This window comes from Diplotaxodon limnothrissa, linkage group LG9 (genome assembly GCF_057381915.1).
Source record: "Diplotaxodon limnothrissa isolate DT_005_m linkage group LG9, D_limnothrissa_male_GT1.1, whole genome shotgun sequence".
Lineage (NCBI taxonomy): Eukaryota > Metazoa > Chordata > Actinopteri > Cichliformes > Cichlidae > Diplotaxodon > Diplotaxodon limnothrissa.
The window spans coordinates 27,897,525-27,918,826 of record NC_140604.1 but is presented as its reverse complement, the minus strand read 5'-3'; the positions used below and the strand labels follow the sequence as shown (position 1 = coordinate 27,918,826).

At 41.9% G+C, this 21,302-nt stretch overlaps 1 protein-coding gene across 1 annotated transcript in view; it reads right to left on the bottom strand.

The window, feature by feature from the left end:
• sema5a (sema domain, seven thrombospondin repeats (type 1 and type 1-like), transmembrane domain (TM) and short cytoplasmic domain, (semaphorin) 5A) overlaps positions 1-21,302 on the bottom strand; it is a 171,774-nt gene that overhangs the window by 26,964 nt on the left and 123,508 nt on the right. Inside the window, exon 16 of the mRNA XM_085362966.1 lies at positions 5,565-5,790. Within this exon, the coding sequence (XP_085219092.1) occupies positions 5,565-5,790 (226 nt within the window). The remainder of the gene's footprint in view (positions 1-5,564; positions 5,791-21,302) is intronic.

Genomic DNA, 21,302 nt, shown 5'->3' with positions numbered 1-21,302 from the left:
TCAGCACTGTTTGGTGGCATGAGCCCTTTTAATGCAAGTATGTAATCAGCCAATCAAACTGGTTTCTTCAACATGACAGTGAGTTCAGCCTCCGTAGTCACCAGATCTCAATCCCCTAGAGCACCTTTGGGACGTGATGGGAGATTGGCATCTTTTTTTATTTTTCCCACAGAGAGTTAAGGCAGAATTCTGAAAGCAAAAGGATGAGCAGCTCCATAGTATAATGGTTAACACATTCACCTAATATATGAAAGATCACTGCTTTGAGACTGGGAGGACACACAAATCCCTGGGAGAGTTGTGTCAGGGAGGGTATCTGGCATAAAAACCCACAAAATCAACCTTTGGATCCATCTGCTGTGGTGACCCCGTTTGAATCAGGGAGCAGCTGAAAGAGGCTTGAAGGCAAAAAGGGGTCCAAAAGTGGCTCCAATATATTTGTGAATTCTTAATTTACAAATAAAACTGCGTTTTCAGACGACACTTGGCTGCAGGAGGTAGTTTCTGATTAAAAGCTGCAAACTAGAATAGGGATGGGTATTGATAAGATTTTAACGATTCCGATTCCATTTTCGATTCTGTTTAACGATTCGATTCCTTATCGATTCTCTTATCGATTCTTTTTTTTTAAAAAGGAGAACACTAAAGTCGATTAGCTTAGAACTGTGTTTTATATCTTCTCTTTGAACAAGATAGAAATTTAGGAGTAACATGGCCTTACAAACCCAACAGTGAGATCTTAAGAGATCCAGCCTACGGCTCTTCAATGGGGTGTCACAGGGTCCCCAGGAAAAAAATGTATATGTAAAATAATAAAATAAATATTCTCCTGTAGCAATAACAAAGTTTAACATAAATTATTCTGTAGCAATTACACAAGAATATCCAGTAATGTCCCTGCCTACAATTAAACACATTCACTTACCAAAGTGAAATCGGGGGCATCTGCTGTGGCAAATGGGTGCAAGCCTTTGACCACAAACTTAGACACTGCTGGGTGACATTCGTCTATCCTGGCCTGAAAGGAGACGCTACCGGTAGACTGCAGCGAGAACTGCCAGCATCTGAGCCAGCCAGACTCTGTCTCTCTCATCATGGTTATCTAAATGCAACGCACAGTAATAGCAGGTTTTGTAATAAGGTAAATCGCGCTAACATAATATGCAATGCTAATTGATTAGTTACCTGCAGTATTAACGGGAGAGGACGTGGAAACGCTACCGCTGCTGCTGGGTTGAGCTTCGCTAGTCCGGAGCGGATCAAAAACACGACATTCGTTGAAAGCAATCGCGTGTTTTTTGAGCAAATGCTTTTGCATATTCGTAGTGTTTCCTCCCTTTGATGAAATCTCTACTTTGCAAGTATTGCACGTTGCCCTGTTGTCATCCTTTCTCATAAAGTGTAACCAAACTTTTGAGCGTTTGTGCCGCTCAGGCGCAGTGTTTCCTACTGGGTAAAAGACGCTACTCAACGTGATGACGTCATTCGGGGCGACTGGAATCGATAAGGGAATCGTTTTTAAAAGTGGCAAACGATTCCAAGGAATTGAAACAGTGGGAACCGGTTCTCAACAAGAACCGGTTTTCGATACCCATCCCTAAACTAGAAGCTTCTAGCTAACCGCTGTTAGCTTTGACTACATTCAGCTGAGCTACGAGAGGGTTTTCTTTTTTTACCACTTCATAATTCTGATACTATTGACAGCCACAGGGGAAAAAAACAACAAATTTTGTTTTTATAAAAAAAATAAGGCCCCAGGAAAAAAAAAACCATTCTCTAAACCAGGTACTGAATGATACATGAAGAAACCCTTCTGTAAAAATAAACACCCTCCAAAATAGGGCTGCACGATTTTGCATAAAATGAGAATCACGATTTTTTGGCTTAGAATTGAGATCACGATTCTCTCACAATTTTCTTTTCCAGTATAAATATTTATTGCACTTATTAACTGCACATCAACTTCGTAACAGTTGAGACTGAACATAAAAACAACAAATGTCTCACATTTTGTCCTTGCCGCAAAATGTTGTACTGCTTGAAATTTCGTCTCCACCGTTGCTCGACGCTGCGTGTATAGAGCAGGTAGTGCAACAATAGAAAAATCATTGCAGGACGGCACTGTGTAGCGTTTGTCTAGGGTGTTGATCATTTTCCTAAATCCCTCGTTTTGCACAGTGTTGATGGGAGCCATATCTTTGGTCAGGTGATAAGTGATAGCCTCCGTAATTTCTTTGTGCCTGCGGGAGTTCGACGGGTATAGGGAAGCGCTGTATAAGGTTCCCGTTATTGATGTTTGGGTGGTTGACCGGGACGGATTTTCTCCTGTCACTTTCTCCTCATCCCTGACGTGCTCTCCGTTGTTTTTTCCCTGCCAATTTTAGCAGCCAGCTTCTGTACCACGTGGTATAAGGCTCCGCCCTTGTCATTTGTTGAGCAGGAAGAGTGAGCGCTTGTTTTCATGCAGATTACGTCCCGGATCAAAATGTGGTACAATCGTCATCGTCTTTTTTCTTTTTTTTTTTAAATCGTTGGATTTTAAATCATTTGGAAATTAGATCACACATAAGTATGAATTGAGATCGCGATTTTCTAACGATTAATCGTGCAGCCCTACTCCAAAATGCAGATAAATATAAACAAGAATAAAAATGGAAAGTAAACTTACTCCTCTGGAGTGGAGATATCTGACTCAGAGTATGAGAAAAACTTATTTAAAAAAACAAAAACAAACTTCTTTTGCAATTGCAGACATTTATCACATGGCCGATTCAATATGATAACAATAATACATTTTTTTATTTTACAAATATTGTTACAAATATTGTGTTCAATTATTCAAAGGAAGTATTATGTCACCCATGGACTAAATTGCATTAATTTCTAGGAGACAAAGCGCAGTTTAAAAGAAGAAAAAACAGTACTTGGATGCACTATCTCACCTTAAGTGTCTCAACATGTCCTCTGCTAAGGATTAACAGCAACATGTTTATTGTGGCCTATGCACTAATTGATTACCGTCTCAAATAACTTTCCCGCCACTCTTCATAGAGCAATCTTTTTACACTGGCTCTCACAGGTAAAGCGCGTGATGTGAGCTGAACTCTAATCGATTGCAAGCTGCCTGATGCAAATAGTAAATCTTTATTGAGTGACACACCATTTCTTTTCGGGGTCCCGCTGTCTCAGAGGGATCTCGTTGTCCTTTGCCCCAGTTTTGAGTATCAATAAACACCAGCGCTGTGGTAGTAATTACTTTATGATAGCCTCTTGCTGTCAGAAAAGTTAACTGCTGTCCCCGGGGATCTGGCACCACATGAGAGATGGACAGTAGGAGGAGGAGGGCTTATTGAAAGTGTCTCATACGCACACACAGACACACACACACTCACAATGTGCACATATCCACCCACCAAGAAAAAGAAAAAGAAAAAGGCAAACGCACATATTACCCGCCTCCACGCAAACCCACAAATACACACACCAGTGCTCTCCAGATGGATGGCAACTTTGATAATGGCTGAAATGAAGAAGTGGATCGCTGGAGTCTGTCCTCTTTTTCGACAGTTATGACTTAAAACTCCTCCGAGAAGTGAATCATACCGAAGACCGGAGATGGACAATCAACACGGGACAGAGCGGACGAGAACACAGGGGCCACGCACACCTCAATAGATCTCCACTTCACTCAGTGCAGCTAATTGAAACAGAAGTTTCAAAGTGCACACTGAAGTATTTTTTTAAACCTTTTTTCCCTTTTGCTCAAACACGCGTAACTCAGTTCTTTCAAAAAGGAGGGAAAAAAGACAGATTTGAGTTAAACCGTTCTGATGTTGAAAGGAAATTTGCTTCACAGAACATTTGCAGAAAGTAAATGAAAAAGAAAGAAAAAATCATTTCACATATTTCACCAATTCCATATTAAATCACCCTGTTATTCACAAGGCTATGCTTTGAGGAGACTAGAAACATTGCCTGCAGTGATGTTAATTACTTATCTAGTTAAAGCGAAGTGTAAAGTGCAACAGCCTCACAACTAATCATGGCTGTTGATAATCTTTGCCACAGTACGTATAATGAAGTCTGTCTCTATTAGCACAGATATCCTAACCTCCCCTGCAAAATAATGGTTTAAACGCAACCTGCTTGCTACAAAGTTTCCACTTTAACAAGCTGAGCTAATGGCAGCTTTCCGCAGATATACCATCATTTTCATGATGGTATATCTGCGAAAAAAACCACCCAAAACAAAAAAACAGCTACATTTTTACAGCTAGTACTACTCAGCTCATATGGTGTATTACCATCTGCCTGCTTGGATCCTATAGTCGGCTTGCATCCTGCACAGACTAACACTTTGCCAAAAGTGACTGCTGAAATCACTGCCTTGCTTTTTTTTTTCTCCAATTGTTATTAACACTGAAGCTAATCTGATGTCGGGCTGCCGGTGACAACCCCTAATGAAACACGTTGTGTCGGTTACTTCCTCCCACTAATCAGAAACAAGACAGACCTATTAAAGCTCGAGCCTTTGTTCTCTAACGTCTCAGATGTGTGGCTGTCACTCCTCTTAAAGCTTTGAGTCTGCAGTCAGGTTTTTCCTCTGTGCTTGTCGGCGCTCATTTAAAACCCTTCAGGAACATTTAAGCGCTGGCTTCAAAGTGTGAGGAGAACAACTTGTACCACTGTTAGCGCCTGGAAGAAAGACGGATATTAATAATCAGAAATAAGGAAGAGGTGGTGAGATCAAAAAGGCTAACCTCAGTGATTATCGCAGCGTGTGGCGTGTGATTGGTGGTAGCAACAGACCACCCAGAGACGCAGATGAACCCAGCGTGATGGGAGGCCGCCGCAGCTTAGCCGGGCGCTAACTCTGAAGCCCTTTAAAAACAGCTTTTTCCCCTCTGAGGCAGAGAGCGGCACCATAAACAAACTTTAACTGCTGCATCTGTATCTGAATCGCTTTGCTGTGGTGCGATGCCATCCTGCATGTCTCCTCTCTAACACGCATACTTCTCTTGGACAACATAAACAACTCGTCAATTAGCAGGCTGCTTGTACAAACATTTACAGCGTTTAATTCGCCAGGGGTGTGGCTGACTGAGACCGTGTGGTGCAGCGACTTAAGCAAATGGGAATAGCTGGAATTACGGATAAAGAGCCGCAGTTTGCTGCTTCTTTGTGAGGCTGTAAATGAACTTGTGTGCATGTGTGTCTGTTTGCGTTTCTGTGCATGTGAGCGTGGTGGATGAAATTAGTCGTAAACTGCTGATCGCTTTGGATTGGAAGTTCATTAGTACATCTGACGCCTTGATGTCTGATAAAGGCGAGGAGGACGGGATGGTAAACACGAGAGTTGACCGAGATAGGGCTCCTATAACTTTTCCAGGACATCGAGAAAGGAAGAGAAAGAGCAACAGCCAAACAGAAAGAAGGACTGACTTGAAGCGAGGAGGACAATAACCCGCAGCTGCAGAAGGACAGTTGGAGCAGGAAAACAGGAACATCCAGAGGCTGAGAGAGCTGGAAAGAGACCATAAGTCTCTTCCCTCTTATGCACTCACCATCAGTGGAGCAGCCAGTGGATCCGTCGCTGGAACAGTAGCGCATCTCGATCCTCTGTCTGCCCACTTCTAGCAGGCTCGGGTCTGGGATGCGAGCTTTGCAAGTGTAGCGGAAACGCTGCTCATAGTGGCCGCCGTTGTCGGAGATGTTGACAGGCGTCCACGGGGTCCAGGGTGTGGTCTTTTTAAGGTCGGGACATGGCAGAGTGTTGCAAGACTGGTACTCCTGCAGGCACAGAAACACTGCATTTTAACCCACAGTTTTATTTCACGAGAGAGAATCACAAATGACCGAGGCGATAATTAGCACAACAGGCTCCGACAAAAACCTTCTGTTGTGTTTTCCAAACATAATAATGACCCGGACAATGCCTTCTGAAACCCTCAGCAGTCGCTCATGTGAAATTAAACAAACTATAAAGGGGTGAGAAAAAAAACCAACGCCTTTCATCATCGCTCATCCTTGAAAGCCTCTTGATTCTGGTTCTGGCAGGTTTACAGTACGGCATGTTACCAGAACGAGTGCCACTCATTCCCAAAAATACCCTTTACAAACCAACCAGGCCTGGTTTGCCTGGCTCTAATATAGCGTGCCATTATGCCTGCACGCACTGGCAATGGATATGCTCCCATTAGACCACTTGCCAAACATGGAAAGAGGCAAACAATCCAAGCAGAAAAGGTCATTGTTGATCAAATTTAATCTATAACCACAGGGAAAAGATGGAGAGAAGGAGCGCTGAAGCCAAGGACAGCAAGAGGCTGACACAGAAAGAGGCGAAGAATACAGTAATAATGGCAACTCTTCCTCCAATCTGCATTTGACTTTGAAAGCCAGGCGGTAAAAATGAATAACACGCCATTAAAGCCATAACAATATGATATGTGGGACCTACTCAGGAGTGCCATATGTGTGTGTGTGTGTGTGTGTGTGTGTGTGTGTATATATATATATATATATATATATATATATATATATATATATATATATATATATATATATATATATATATATTAGGGGTGCAACGATATTCGTATCGATATTGAACCGTTCGATACAGTGCTTTCGGTTCGGTACGCATATGTATCGAACAATACAACATTTGTAATTTATTTTATCAACTTTCCTTCCGACGATGCTGTCTGTGTTGAGCGCTCAGTGAATCTGCGTTCGACTACTCCGCCTAGGCTGCACTGTCGAGCGCAGATCCACTGAGCACTCAACACAGACAGCATAGTCAGAAGGAAGAGCGCAGGGCAAGCTAGCAAGACACATGGACCTCCCCCACCCTCATTCAGATCTGGCGTTTGGAATTATTTTGGTTTTCATGTGACGTATGACCCTGAAGGTAAGCGAGTCATGGACTAAAGTAAAACAGTATGTTGGATGTGCCATGCAATGCTCAATTACATGGGTGGGAACTAGTGTGTTAGCGCAGTTAGCTCGTTAACGTGTTGGCCGTCTAGCCCCACACACGGGGCGATCGGCGGTAGCTCGTTAACGGAGATTTGCCGTGTTGTGGCGTTAAGGTCATTTCAACGAGATTAACCTGAAAGCACTAGTGGGAACACAACGAATATGACTGCACATTTACGCCGACATCATCCTAGTGCAAAGACCAAAACAACAAGCATGCTACAAACTTTAGCCGAGTCATTTAGACAGCTGTTAGCACATGATTCTCCTTATGCTGCTGAGAATATAGCCCAGAAGAAGCGGATAGTATAGCTTTTATTTTGGAAAGAGACATTTCTCTGTAATAAACTCTCTTTTCCAAAGATGAGTGATTCCTCAATCAGATACAGGGCTTGCAATATCGCTAGCCCGACGTCCTGGAGCTAGCGATTTTTTTCAGTCGGGCTACCAAAATCTATCTCTGCCCTGCCCGTCGGGCTATTGTAGGAAGGAAAAATATATGTCAATGCTTTTGCATTCTTTCAGAAATGTAGCTGGGTAATTATGTCATTGGCATCTGTGAGCCACTGTCAATATGTGACATATTGAAATCGCGTTTGAATTTGCGCTTGTTTTTTTGCTTTCACTTTGCAATCGCGCGAACTGTGTATAGAGAGCGACAGCACTGATCTGTGAGTGATGATAATTTGTGCACCAATTCCTCTGACATCGTCTTATTAATCGTTAGCTTACTATGCAAACATGACAAGTGAAATCTCCCGCAGCTTAAACATGTGAGAGGTTGATCGCGCAGAGAATCGCTGAGCTTATGTGAGTCCGTGTGTAAAAGCATTTCAGTTCTGCTGAGCCAAATAAGACAGGTCAGGGTGAAGAAGTGACAGCCAAAGAAAAGCTTACCACAAAACGGAGAAGTTATGACAAATCAGACTATAAGGCAAAAAGAAAGTGCAGCTTTATGGTTTCATGGACAAAAGAATTTCTGTGGCTGCAATATGACGAGCTATATAACCAGGGCTGCACATAAGTGGTCCGCAGGTGCGCATTCGCTGTCAAAATAAAAAACACCCACAAGGGTGAGGGTTAAATTTAAAAACTGTACTTTTGAGTTAAAATATATATTTATAATTTTAATAAATGACAAATTAAAAAGGCATGAACATTTTTTTGTATCGAAAAAATATCGAACCGTGACACCAAAGTATCGAACCGAACCGTGAATTTTGTGTATCGTTGCACCCCTAATATATATATATATATATATATATATATATACACACACACACACATACATACATACATACATACATACATACATACATACATACATACATACATATATATATAAAAAAAACACCCAGCACGCCCCTGCGGGCGGTTTATCCTTCAAGCTCGGGTCCTCTACCAGAGGCCTGGGAGCTTGAGGGTCCTGCGCAGTATCTTAGCTGTTCCCAGGACTGCGCTCTTCTGGACAGAGATCTCCGATGTTGTTCCTGGGATCTTCTGGAGCCACTCGCCTAGCTATATATATATATATATCTATATATATATATATATATAGATATATATATATATATATCTATATATATATATATATATATATATATATATATATATATATATATATATATATATATAGATATATATATATATATATATAGATATATATATATATATATATATATATATATATATATATATATATCCAGCACTCTCCTCAGCCAACTTGGACAGCTGGCTGGAAAAGAAATACTCTTATTCTGTGGTGCTATATTTGGTGATAAGATTCAATATGATAATAGATGGGTAATAGGAAGTCCGGCCCCGTTTTGTTCCCAGCTAAAGAGTAAGAAGGCGGAGGGAGAGATACGTCTGAGGAAAATGACACCGTAGAAGAGAAGGTGAGATGTATTTAGTATTTATTTTAGTATTTATTTAGTATTTATTTATTTATTGTCATTGTCAAGAACAATGAAATTGCGTTTGGGGCTTCCATACAACCCAAAAAAAAAAAAAAAAAAAAAAAAAAAAAAAAGAAGAAAATAATAAATACCCCTTAAAACCCAAGTGTACATATTTAACCCAGTGTGACTCCAATGCAATAAGACAATCCTTAGCAATAATGTTCGTAGAAATTCAGACAAAGACCTGAGAAACATGACAAAATACAACAATGCAACCCATTCAATATTATTGTACTGTGAGATATGATATCAGATATGATAGTTATCTATTTAAGAAAGAGGGGGGGGGGGGGGGGGGGGGGCAGGAGGGGGAAGAGAATAAAGATATGATGCACCAATGCAGACCAGTTCATTGCTATTAAGAAGTTGGATATGGTTATTGTCCGTGAGAGGGGGGCAGAGAGTTCAGGAGCCTCACAGCCTGTGGATACAGGCTGTTGGCCAGTCTGGATGTTCTGGCCTGTATAGACCTGTACCTTCTCCCTGAGGGCAGCAGATGGAAAAGGTGGCGCGCAGGGTGATGTTGGTCCCGCAGGATACTGTGCACCCTCCTCAGACAGCGAGTGGGGAAGATATTACTGATCTCTGGCAGACTTGTTCCAATAATTCTGCCAGCTTCTTTCACCACCCGCTGGAGTGCTTGCTGATCGGCCTTGGTGCAGCTGGGGAACCACACTAGAAATCCATACGTCAGAACGCTGCTGATGGCACAGTTGTAGAAGTTCAACATCAGAGATCTGGGAATGTGTGCGCTCCGCAGTCTCCTCAGGTAGTAGAGGCGCTGTTGGGCCTTCCGTACAACTGAGGTGATATGGTTGCCCCAGGACAGGTCCTCGGTCACAGTTACCCCCAAGAATTTAAAACTGCTCACCCTCTCCACCGCCTCACTGCCAATGAAGAGAGGCAGATGGTTGTTATGACCCCTCTTCCGGAAATCTACAATGATCTCCTTGGTCTTTTTGGTGTTTAAGACCAAGTTATTGTCGTGGCACCATGACTCTAGTTGTTGCACCTCTGTCCTATAGTTTGTCTCATCATTGTTGGATATAAGTCCGAGCACTGTAGTGTCATCTGCAAACTTAACAATGAGATTGGACGCGCAGGAGGAAATACAGTCATGGGTGAAGAGAGTGTATAGCAGAGGGCTCAGAACACACCCCTGAGGGGCACCGGTGTTGACCACAAGGGTGGAAGAGGTGTTCTTACCCACTCTGACACTCTGTCTACGGTTAGTGAGGAAGTCCACAATCCAGTTGCACAGAGAGGAGTTAAGTCCCAGTTGGTGGAGTTTGGGACGGAGTTTGTATGGCCGGATGGTATTAAAAGCCGAGCTGTAGTCTACAAAGAGGAGCCGTGCATAGGTGTTCCTGTGTTCCAAGTGCTTCAGTAATGTGTGCAGCACTGTGGCGATCGCATCCTCGGTTGACCGGTTCTCCCTGTATGCAAACTGGTGCGAGTCCAGGGATGGTGGAAAAGCAGCTCTGATGTGTTTAATGACCAGTCTCTCCAGGCATTTGGCGGGAATGGGGGTGAGTGCTGCCATTTTCCTCGCTGCTTGTTTATTTATGCTGAATAGGACTTGACTGACTGCCAGACCTTGACAAAATAAGATAAGAGTTCCTTTCTGCACATCCGTCAGCCTGTCACATAGGGTCAGCTGAGGAGAAGAGCTCTATACATTATACAGTATGCAGGAGGGGGGCGGCGGAGAAGATCTTAAACAACATGGAAAAGTGGGCTTTTTATTAAATTGCAGGGAAGTGACATTAGTGTGACAGCAAGGCGGCAAGTGAGAGAAAATGTTCATGCACTGACTTCAAAAGAGAATATCCAAACAAGAACATACCTAGCAGTACGAAAAGGTTAGTTCACTTAAAAATATGTGTAAAGAGAATGTTTATATATAGTGTGTGAAAAAGTGGATACATACATTTTTTAAAAAGGATTTATATTCAGTTTTAAGCTGTTAAGTCAGTAACAGCAACATGTTAATTCTTTAACAGTTTGGAAATCTAATTTGTTGACTTAAGTCCTTTTCACATCGAAATGGCATGAATGCACTGACATCTGTGGTCATCAGTTAACACGAGCAGGCGTTAACGGTTGATCCTGTTAAAGACTGCAAAATGGTCCTGACCGAACGCTGCCACGCACGTTATCCGTCTCATCATCCTTGGAGATTTCACACTTCTGACAGATTTCAGCTTGCTCTTTCTATGAATGGGTCTCAGCACTGTTTGGTGGCATGAGCCCTTTTAATGCAAGTATGTAATCAGCCAATCAAACTGGTTTCTTCAACATGACAGTGAGTTCAGCCTCCGTAGTCACCAGATCTCAATCCCCTAGAGCACCTTTGGGACGTGATGGGAGATTGGCATCTTTTTTTATTTTTCCCACAGAGAGTTAAGGCAGAATTCTGAAAGCAAAAGGATGAGCAGCTCCATAGTATAATGGTTAACACATTCACCTAATATATGAAAGATCACTGCTTTGAGACTGGGAGGACACACAAATCCCTGGGAGAGTTGTGTCAGGGAGGGTATCTGGCATAAAAACCCACAAAATCAGGGTTTTCTTTTTTTACCACTTCATAATTCTGATACTATTGACAGCCACAGGGGAAAAAAACAACAAATTTTGTTTTTATAAAAAAATAAGGCCCCAGGAAAAAAAACCATTCTCTAAACCAGGTACTGAATGATACATGAAGAAACCCTTCTGTAAAAATAAACACCCTCCAAAATAGGGCTGCACGATTTTGCATAAAATGAGAATCACGATTTTTTGGCTTAGAATTGAGATCACGATTCTCTCACAATTTTCTTTTCCAGTATAAATATTTATTGCACTTATTAACTGCACATCAACTTCGTAACAGTTGAGACTGAACATAAAAACAACAAATGTCTCACATTTTGTCCTTGCCGCAAAATGTTGTACTGCTTGAAATTTCGTCTCCACCGTTGCTCGACGCTGCGTGTATAGAGCAGGTAGTGCAACAATAGAAAAATCATTGCAGGATGGCACTGTGTAGCGTTTGTCTAGGGTGTTGATCATTTTCCTAAATCCCTCGTTTTGCACAGTGTTGATGGGAGCCATATCTTTGGTCAGGTGATAAGTAATAGCCTCCGTAATTTCTTTGTGCCTGCGGGAGTTCGACGGGTATAGGGAAGCGCTGTATAAGGTTCCCGTTATTGATGTTTGGGTGGTTGACCGGGACAGATTTTCTCCTGTCACTTTCTCCTCATCCCTGACGTGCTCTCCGTTGTTTTTTCCCTGCCAATTTTAGCAGCCAGCTTCTGTACCACGTGGTATAAGGCTCCGCCCTTGTCATTTGTTGAGCAGGAAGAGTGAGCGCTTGTTTTCATGCAGATTACGTCCCGGATCAAAATGTGGTACAATCGTCATCGTCTTTTTTCTTTTTTTTTTTAAATCGTTGGATTTTAAATCATTTGGAAATGAGATCACACATAAGTATGAATTGAGATCGCGATTTTCTAACGATTAATCGTGCAGCCCTACTCCAAAATGCAGATAAATATAAACAAGAATAAAAATGGAAAGTAAACTTACTCCTCTGGAGTGGAGATATCTGACTCAGAGTATGAGAAAAACTTATTTAAAAAAACAAAAACAAACTTCTTCTATATATATATATATATATATATATATATATATATATATATATTAGGGGTGCAACGATATTCGTATCGATATTGAACCGTTCGATACAGTGCTTTCGGTTCGGTACGCATATGTATCGAACAATACAACATTTGTAATTTATTTTATCAACTTTCCTTCCGACGATGCTGTCTGTGTTGAGCGCTCAGTGAATCTGCGTTCGACTACTCCGCCTAGGCTGCACTGTCGAGCGCAGATCCACTGAGCACTCAACACAGACAGCATAGTCAGAAGGAAGAGCGCAGGGCAAGCTAGCAAGACACATGGACCTCCCCCACCCTCATTCAGATCTGGCGTTTGGAATTATTTTGGTTTTCATGTGACGTATGACCCTGAAGGTAAGCGAGTCATGGACTAAAGTAAAACAGTATGTTGGATGTGCCATGCAATGCTCAATTACATGGGTGGGAACTAGTGTGTTAGCGCAGTTAGCTCGTTAACGTGTTGGCCGTCTAGCCCCACACACGGGGCGATCGGCGGTAGCTCGTTAACGGAGATTTGCCGTGTTGTGGCGTTAAGGTCATTTCAACGAGATTAACCTGAAAGCACTAGTGGGAACACAACGAATATGACTGCACATTTACGCCGACATCATCCTAGTGCAAAGACCAAAACAACAAGCATGCTACAAACTTTAGCCGAGTCATTTAGACAGCTGTTAGCACATGATTCTCCTTATGCTGCTGAGAATATAGCCCAGAAGAAGCGGATAGTATAGCTTTTATTTTGGAAAGAGCCATTTCTCTGTAATAAACTCTCTTTTCCAAAGATGAGTGATTCCTCAATCAGATACAGGGCTCGCAATATCGCTAGCCCGACGTCCCGGAGCTAGCGATTTTTTTCAGTCGGGCTACCAAAATCTATCTCTTCCCTGCCCGTCGGGCTATTGTAGGAAGGAAAAATATATGTCAATGCTTTTGCATTCTTTCGGAAATGTAGCTGGGTAATTATGTCATTGGCATCTGTGAGCCACTGTCAATATGTGACATATTGAAATCGCGTTTGAATTTGCGCTTGTTTTTTTGCTTTCACTTTGCAATCGCGCGAACTGTGTATAGAGAGCGACAGCACTGATCTGTGAGTGATGATAATTTGTGCACCAATTCCTCTGACATCGTCTTATTAATCGTTAGCTTACTATGCAAACATGACAAGTGAAATCTCCCGCAGCTTAAACATGTGAGAGGTTGATCGCGCAGAGAATCGCTGAGCTTATGTGAGTCCGTGTGTAAAAGCATTTCAGTTCTGCTGAGCCAAATAAGACAGGTCAGGGTGAAGAAGTGACAGCCAAAGAAAAGCTTACCACAAAACGGAGAAGTTATGACAAATCAGACTATAAGGCAAAAAGAAAGTGCAGCTTTATGGTTTCATGGACAAAAGAATTTCTGTGGCTGCAATATGACGAGCTATATAACCAGGGCTGCACATAAGTGGTCCGCAGGTGCGCATTCGCTGTCAAAATAAAAAACACCCACAAGGGTTAGGGTTAAATTTAAAAACTGTACTTTTGAGTTAAAATATATATTTATAATTTTAATAAATGACAAATTAAAAAGGCATGAACATTTTTTTGTATCGAAAAAATATCGAACCGTGACACCAAAGTATCGAACCGAACCGAACCGTGAATTTTGTGTATCGTTGCACCCCTAATATATGTATATGTATATGTATATGTATATATATATATATACACACACACACACACACACACACACATATACATATATATATATATATATATATATATATTAGGGCTGGGCGATATGACCCAAAATTCATATCTCGATATTTTTTAGCTGGATGGCGATATAAGATATATATCTCGATATTTTTTTTTTAAAGCCATAAAGTAAGAACAAAAAGAGAGTTCTTAGTCAAAGCTGTGTCCCAGATGTCACACAGGCACTTTTATTAACATAGAGCAGATGTACATAAAATTTACTCAAAAATAAATTATGAGCATTTATTAAATAATAATGCTCCATAAATAAAAGAAAACAATGTTGTTTTTGTGCATAACAAAAAGCTCACAAATGTGCAGTCAAAATGTAAAGTAAAAGACGAGCACTATAACAAGGACAGATTTCACAGCTGCTCTGTTCCCAACTTGTACTGCGTGACTGACAACCTGGAGTTTGAAATCCGCTTCGCAACCACGTCTCTTAACAGGTGCCATTTATGGTCCTTATACACAGTAAGGTAATATTACGTTGAAGCACAGTACGTATCACTCCGCGAGGCTCAGCCGTAATGCTCCGACAATCCATCAAGCGCTGCAGCTCCGTAGCTTACCAAAGTCGTACTAAAACATTTTTTGACAGATTGCTGAGCGCCGTGTTCCACATAAAATCGGTGCGCGGCCATCAAGCACAACCAGAATTCATACATAAGGCGCGCTGTCAACTTTTGAGAAAATGAAAGGATTTTAGTCCGTGCAGCACCTCTGGGCTGCATGGCGTTAGCGTGGTTAGCTCGTTAGCGTGGTTAGCTAGCTAACACGTTGACGCCGTCCAGCCCCACGCACGGGGCGATGCGCAGTAACTCGTTAACGGATTTGCCGTGTCCATCTTGTCGCTTCCTGCAGGTGAAGCGATGGGGGAGGAGGGGGAGTTGTGTTCAGTGAAGGAGAGGCGAGGCCGAGTAACGTTGCGTAAAGACGAAAGTGGACGAAAGAGAGGCAAACTTGCGGCTCCGCAAGTATAATTATAACGTAACATAGACTATATCGATATAAAGGATATTGTCACATCTTATATCTCGTATAAAAATATATCGATATTTTTTAAAAACTCGATATATCGCCCAGCTCTAATATATATATATATATATATATATATATATATATATATATATATATATATATATATATATATACACACACACATACATACATACATACATACATATATATATACATATATATAAAAAAACACCCAGCACGCCCCTGCGGGCGGTTTATCCTTCAAGCTCGGGTCCTCTACCAGAGGCCTGGGAGCTTGAGGGTCCTGCGCAGTATCTTAGCTGTTCCCAGGACTGCGCTCTTCTGGACAGAGATCTCCGATGTTGTTCCTGGGATCTGCTGGAGCCACTCGCCTAGATATATATATATATATATATATATATATATATATATATATATATATATATATCCAGCACTCTCCTCAGCCAACTTGGACAGCTGGCTGGAAAAGAAATACTCTTATTCTGTGGTGCTATATTTGGTGATAAGATTCAATATGATAATAGATGGGTAATAGGAAGTCCGGCCCCGTTTTGTTCCCAGCTAAAGAGTAAGAAGGCGGAGGGAGAGATACGTCTGAGGAAAATGACACCGTAGAAGAGAAGGTGAGATGGCTGCCATTTTCCTCGCTGCTTGTTTATTTATGCTGAATAGGACTTGACTGACTGCCAGACCTTGACAAAATAAGATAAGAGTTCCTTTCTGCACATCCGTCAGCCTGTCACATAGGATACGCTGACAGGTCAGCTGAGGAGAAGAGCTCTATACATTATACAGTATGCAGGCATATTTTTCACCATCTCACTTCCTTTTTTATCCGCTGTCATGGTCTTACTTTGCATCCATCCATCTATCTTTATATTCCCCCAACTCCACCCCCCTGCGTTCTTCTCACACAGCTTATAACTCGCTTTGTGACACATCTGTCCCCCTCTCTCTCTCTCTCGCTCTCTGTTTCTTATTTTTTTCCTTCTGTATCTGTTTCATCTCCTTCTCCTCTCCCTATGCACCACTGTTTCTATCTCCTGCTTCCTCTCGCTCCCTCTGTCTCACTTCCCCAGGGTACCAAGGTTAAAAACACAGCGAGGATTTAGATTCTGTTAGGGCCCGGTGATGAATGAGGGTGTCACCTCCACCGCACTTCCCGCCTCTCTCCATCCAGTGCAGTAATCATCTTCAGACATTAATATTTAACATTGTCACGCATCACAGACCAGCCCACAATCTGTGATTATCAGCCAATAACAAAAGGGAAGGAAGAAAAAAAGTCCACGTCAGCTTCTCGCCATCGCCTACGGCGACACAAATGCAACACATGGCATGAATGGGGGGTTGGGGGGGACGGAGGAAAGGCAAACAGTCTGTGGGTGTTTGTTGTGAGAGTGGTTGATGGTGGCCAAACACAGTAAATATTTAATGAGGCTTGTCTGGTAAGCGTTTCTCCCTATACTCTGGGGATTAGTATCAGTGCAGTGGGCTAAGGAGATAATTACTGGGTTTAAAGCTAAACCTCATTCAAGGTCTCTAAAGGAATCTACAACAACTACAGCTGAAGTTTACATATCTTACAGCTAGTGGTTTTTATATATATATATATATATATATATATATATATATATATATATATATATATATATATATATATATATATATATATATATATTAGGGGTTAGGGCTGGGCGATATATCGAGTTTTTAAAAAATATCGATATATTTTCATACGAGATATAAGATGTGACAATATCGTTTATATCGATATAGTCTATGTTATGTTATAATTATACTTGTGGAGCCGCAGGTTTGCCTCTCTTTCGTCCACTTTTGTCTCTACGCAATGTTACTCTGCCTCGCCTCTCCTTCACTGAACACAACTCCGCCTCCCTCATAGCTTCACCTGCAGGCAATGACAAGATGAAAGCGGAAAATCTCCGTTAGCGCGTCAACGTGTTAGCGAGCTAACCGCGCTAACGACATGCAGCCCGGAGGGGCTGCACGGCCTAAAATCCTTTCATTTTCTCAAAAATCGTCAGTGCGCCTTATGTATGAATTCTGGTTGTGCTTACTGACCGCGAACCGATTTTATGTGGTACACAGCGCTCAGCAATCTGTCAAAAAATGTTTTAATATGACTTTGCTAAACTACGGAGCTGCACCGCTTGATGGATTGTCGGAGGATTACGGCTACCGGGGAGGAGCCTCGCGGAGTGATACGTACTGTGTGTGTATAAGGACCACAAATGGCACCTGTTCAGAGACGTGGTGCAGCTGTGAAATCTGTCTCTTTGTTATTATGCTCAGCGTCTATTAGTTTACATTTTGACTGCACAATTGTGAGCTTTTTGTTATGCACAAAAACAACATTGTTTTCTTTTATTTATGGACCATGATTATTTAATAAATGCTGATAATTTATTTTTAAGTAATTTCTTCATGTACATCTACACTGTATGTAAATAAAAGTGCCCGTGTGACATCTGGGACACAGTGTGACTAAGAACTCTCTTTTTGTTCTTAACTTATGGCTTTAAAAAAAATATCAAGATATATATCTTATATCGCCATCCAGCTAAAAAATATCGAGATATGAATTTTGGGTCATATCGCCCAGCCCTATTAGGGGTGCAACGATATTCGTATCGATATTGAACCGTTCGATACAGTGCTTTCGGTTCGGTACGCATATGTATCGAACAATACAAAATTTGTAATTTATTTTATCAATTTTCCTTCTGACGATGCTGTCTGTGTTGAGCGCTCAGTGAATCTGTGTTCGACTACTCCGCCTAGGCTGCACTGTCGAGCGCAGATCCACTGAGCGCTCAACACAGACAGCATAGTCAGAAGGAAGAGCGCAGGGCAAGCTAGCGAGACAGAAGTTAAGCTCTCCTTGCAAGATGGACCTCCCCCACTCTCATTCAGATCTGGCGTTTGGAATTATTTTGGTTTTCATGTGACGTATGACCCTGAAGGTAAGCGAGTCATGGACTAAAGTAAAACAGTATGTTGGATGTGCCATGCAATGCTCAATTACATTGGTGTGAACTAGTGTGTTAGCGCAGTTAGCTCGTTAACGTGTTGGCCGTCTAGCCCCATGCACGGAGCGATCGGCGGTAGCTCGTTAACGGAGATTTGCCGTGTTGTGGCGTTAAGGTCATTTCAACGAGATTAACCTGAAAGCACTAGTGGGAACACAACGAATATGACTGCACATTTACGCCGACATCATCCTAGTGCAAAGACCAAAACAACAAGCATGCTACAAACTTTAGCCGAGTCATTTAGACAGCTGTTAGCACATGATTCTCCTTATGCTGCTGAGAATATAGCCCAGAAGAAGCGGATAGTATAGCTTTTATTTTGGAAAGAGACATTTCTCTGTAATAAACTCTCTTTTCCAAAGATGAGTGATTCCTCAATCAGATACAGGGCTCGCAATATCGCTAGCCCGACGTCCCGGAGCTAGCGATTTTTTTCAGTCGGGCTACCAAAATCTATCTCTTCCCTGCCCGTCGGGCTATTGTAGGAAGGAAAAATATATGTCAATGCTTTTGCATTCTTTCGGAAATGTAGCTGGGTAATTACAGTGGGGCAAAAAAGTATTTAGTCAGCCACCGATTGTGCAAGTTCCCCCACCTAAAATGATGACAGAGGTCAGTAATTTGCACCAGAGGTACACTTCAACTGTGAGAGACAGAATGTGAAAAAAAAAATCCATGAATCCACATGGTAGGATTTGTAAAGAATTTATTCGTAAATCAGGGTGGAAAATAAGTATTTGGTCAATAACAAAAATACAACTCAATACTTTGTAACATAACCTTTGTTGGCAATAACAGAGGTCAAACGTTTACTATAGGTCTTTACCAGGTTTGCACACACAGTAGCTGGTATTTTGGCCCATTCCTCCATGCAGATCTTCTCGAGAGCAGTGATGTTTTGGGGCTGTCGCCGAGCAACACGGACTTTCAACTCCCGCCACAGATTTTCTATGGGGTTGAGGTCTGGAGACTGGCTAGGCCACTCCAGGACTTTCAAATGCTTCTTACGGAGCCACTCCTTTGTTGCCCGGGCGGTGTGTTTTGGATCATTGTCATGTTGGAAGACCCAGCCTCGTTTCATCTTCAAAGTTCTCACTGATGGAAGGAGGTTTTGGCTCAAAATCTCACGATACATGGCCCCATTCATTCTGTCCTTAACACGGATCAGTCGTCCTGTCCCCTTGGCAGAAAAACAGCCCCATAGCATGATGTTTCCACCCCCATGCTTCACAGTAGGTATGGTGTTCTTGGGATGCAACTCAGTATTCTTCTTCCTCCAAACACGACGAGTTGAGTTTATACCAAAAAGTTCTACTTTGGTTTCATCTGACCACATGACATTCTCCCAATCCTCTGCTGTATCATCCATGTGCTCTCTGGCAAACTTCAGACGGGCCTGGACATGCACTGGCTTCAGCAGCGGAACACGTCTGGCACTGCGGGATTTGATTCCCTGCCGTTGTAGTGTGTTACTGATGGTGACCTTTGTTACTTTGGTCCCAGCTCTCTGCAGGTCATTCACCAGGTCCCCCCGTGTGGTTCTGGGATCTTTGCTCACCGTTCTCATGATCATTTTGACCCCACGGGATGAGATCTTGCGTGGAGCCCCAGATCGAGGGAGATTATCAGTGGTCTTGTATGTCTTCCATTTTCTGATGATTGCTCCCACAGTTGATTTTTTCACACCAAGCTGCTTGCCTATTGTAGATTCACTCTTCCCAGTCTGGTGCAGGTCTACAATACTTTTCCTGGTGTCCTTCGAAAGCTCTTTGGTCTTGGCCATGGCGGCGTTTGGAGTCTGACTGTTTGAGGCTGTGGACAGGTGTCTTTTATACAGATGATGAGTTCAAACAGGTGCCATTCATACAGGTAACGAGTGGGGGACAGAAAAGCTTCTTACAGAAGACGTTACAGGTCTGTGAGAGCCAGAGATTTTCCTTGTTTGAGGTGACCAAATACTTATTTTCCACCCTGATTTACGAATAAATTCTTTACAAATCCTACCATGTGAATTCATGGATTTTTTTTTCACATTCTGTCTCTCACAGTTGAAGTGTACCTCTGGTGCAAATTACTGACCTCTGTCAGCATTTTAAGTGGGGGAACTTGCACAATCGGTGGCTGACTAAATACTTTTTTGCCCCACTGTATGTCATTGGCATCGGTGAGCCACTGTCAATATGTGACATATTGAAATTGCGTTTGAATTTGCGCTTGTTTTTTTGCTTTCACTTTGCAATCGTGCGAACTGTGTATAGAGAGCGACAGTACTGATCTGTGAGTGATGATAATTTGTGCACCAATTCCTCTGACATCGTCTTATTAATCGTTAGCTTACTATGCAAACATGACAAGTGAAATCTCCCGCAGCTTAAACATGTGAGAGGTTGATCGCGCAGAGAATCGCTGAGCTTATGTGAGTGCGCGTGTAAAAGCATTTCAGTTCTGCTGAGCCAAATAAGACAGGTCAGGGTGAAGAAGTGACAGCCAAAGAAAAGCTTACCACAAAACGGAGAAGTTATGACAAATCAGACTATAAGGCAAAAAGAAAGTGCAGCTTTATGGTTTCATGGACAAAAGAATTTCTGTGGCTGCGATATGACGAGCTAAATAACCAGGGCTGCACATAAGTGGTCCGCAGGTGCGCATTCGCTGTCAAAATAAAAAACACGCACAAGGGTTAGGGTTAAATTTAAAAACTGTACTTTTGAGTTAAAATATATATTTATAATTTTAATAAATGACAAATTAAAAATGCATGAACATTTTTTTGTATCGAAAAAATATCGAACCGTGACACCAAAGTATCGAACCGAACCGAACCGTGAATTTTGTGTATCGTTGCACCCCTAATATATATATATATATATATATATATATATATATATATATGCG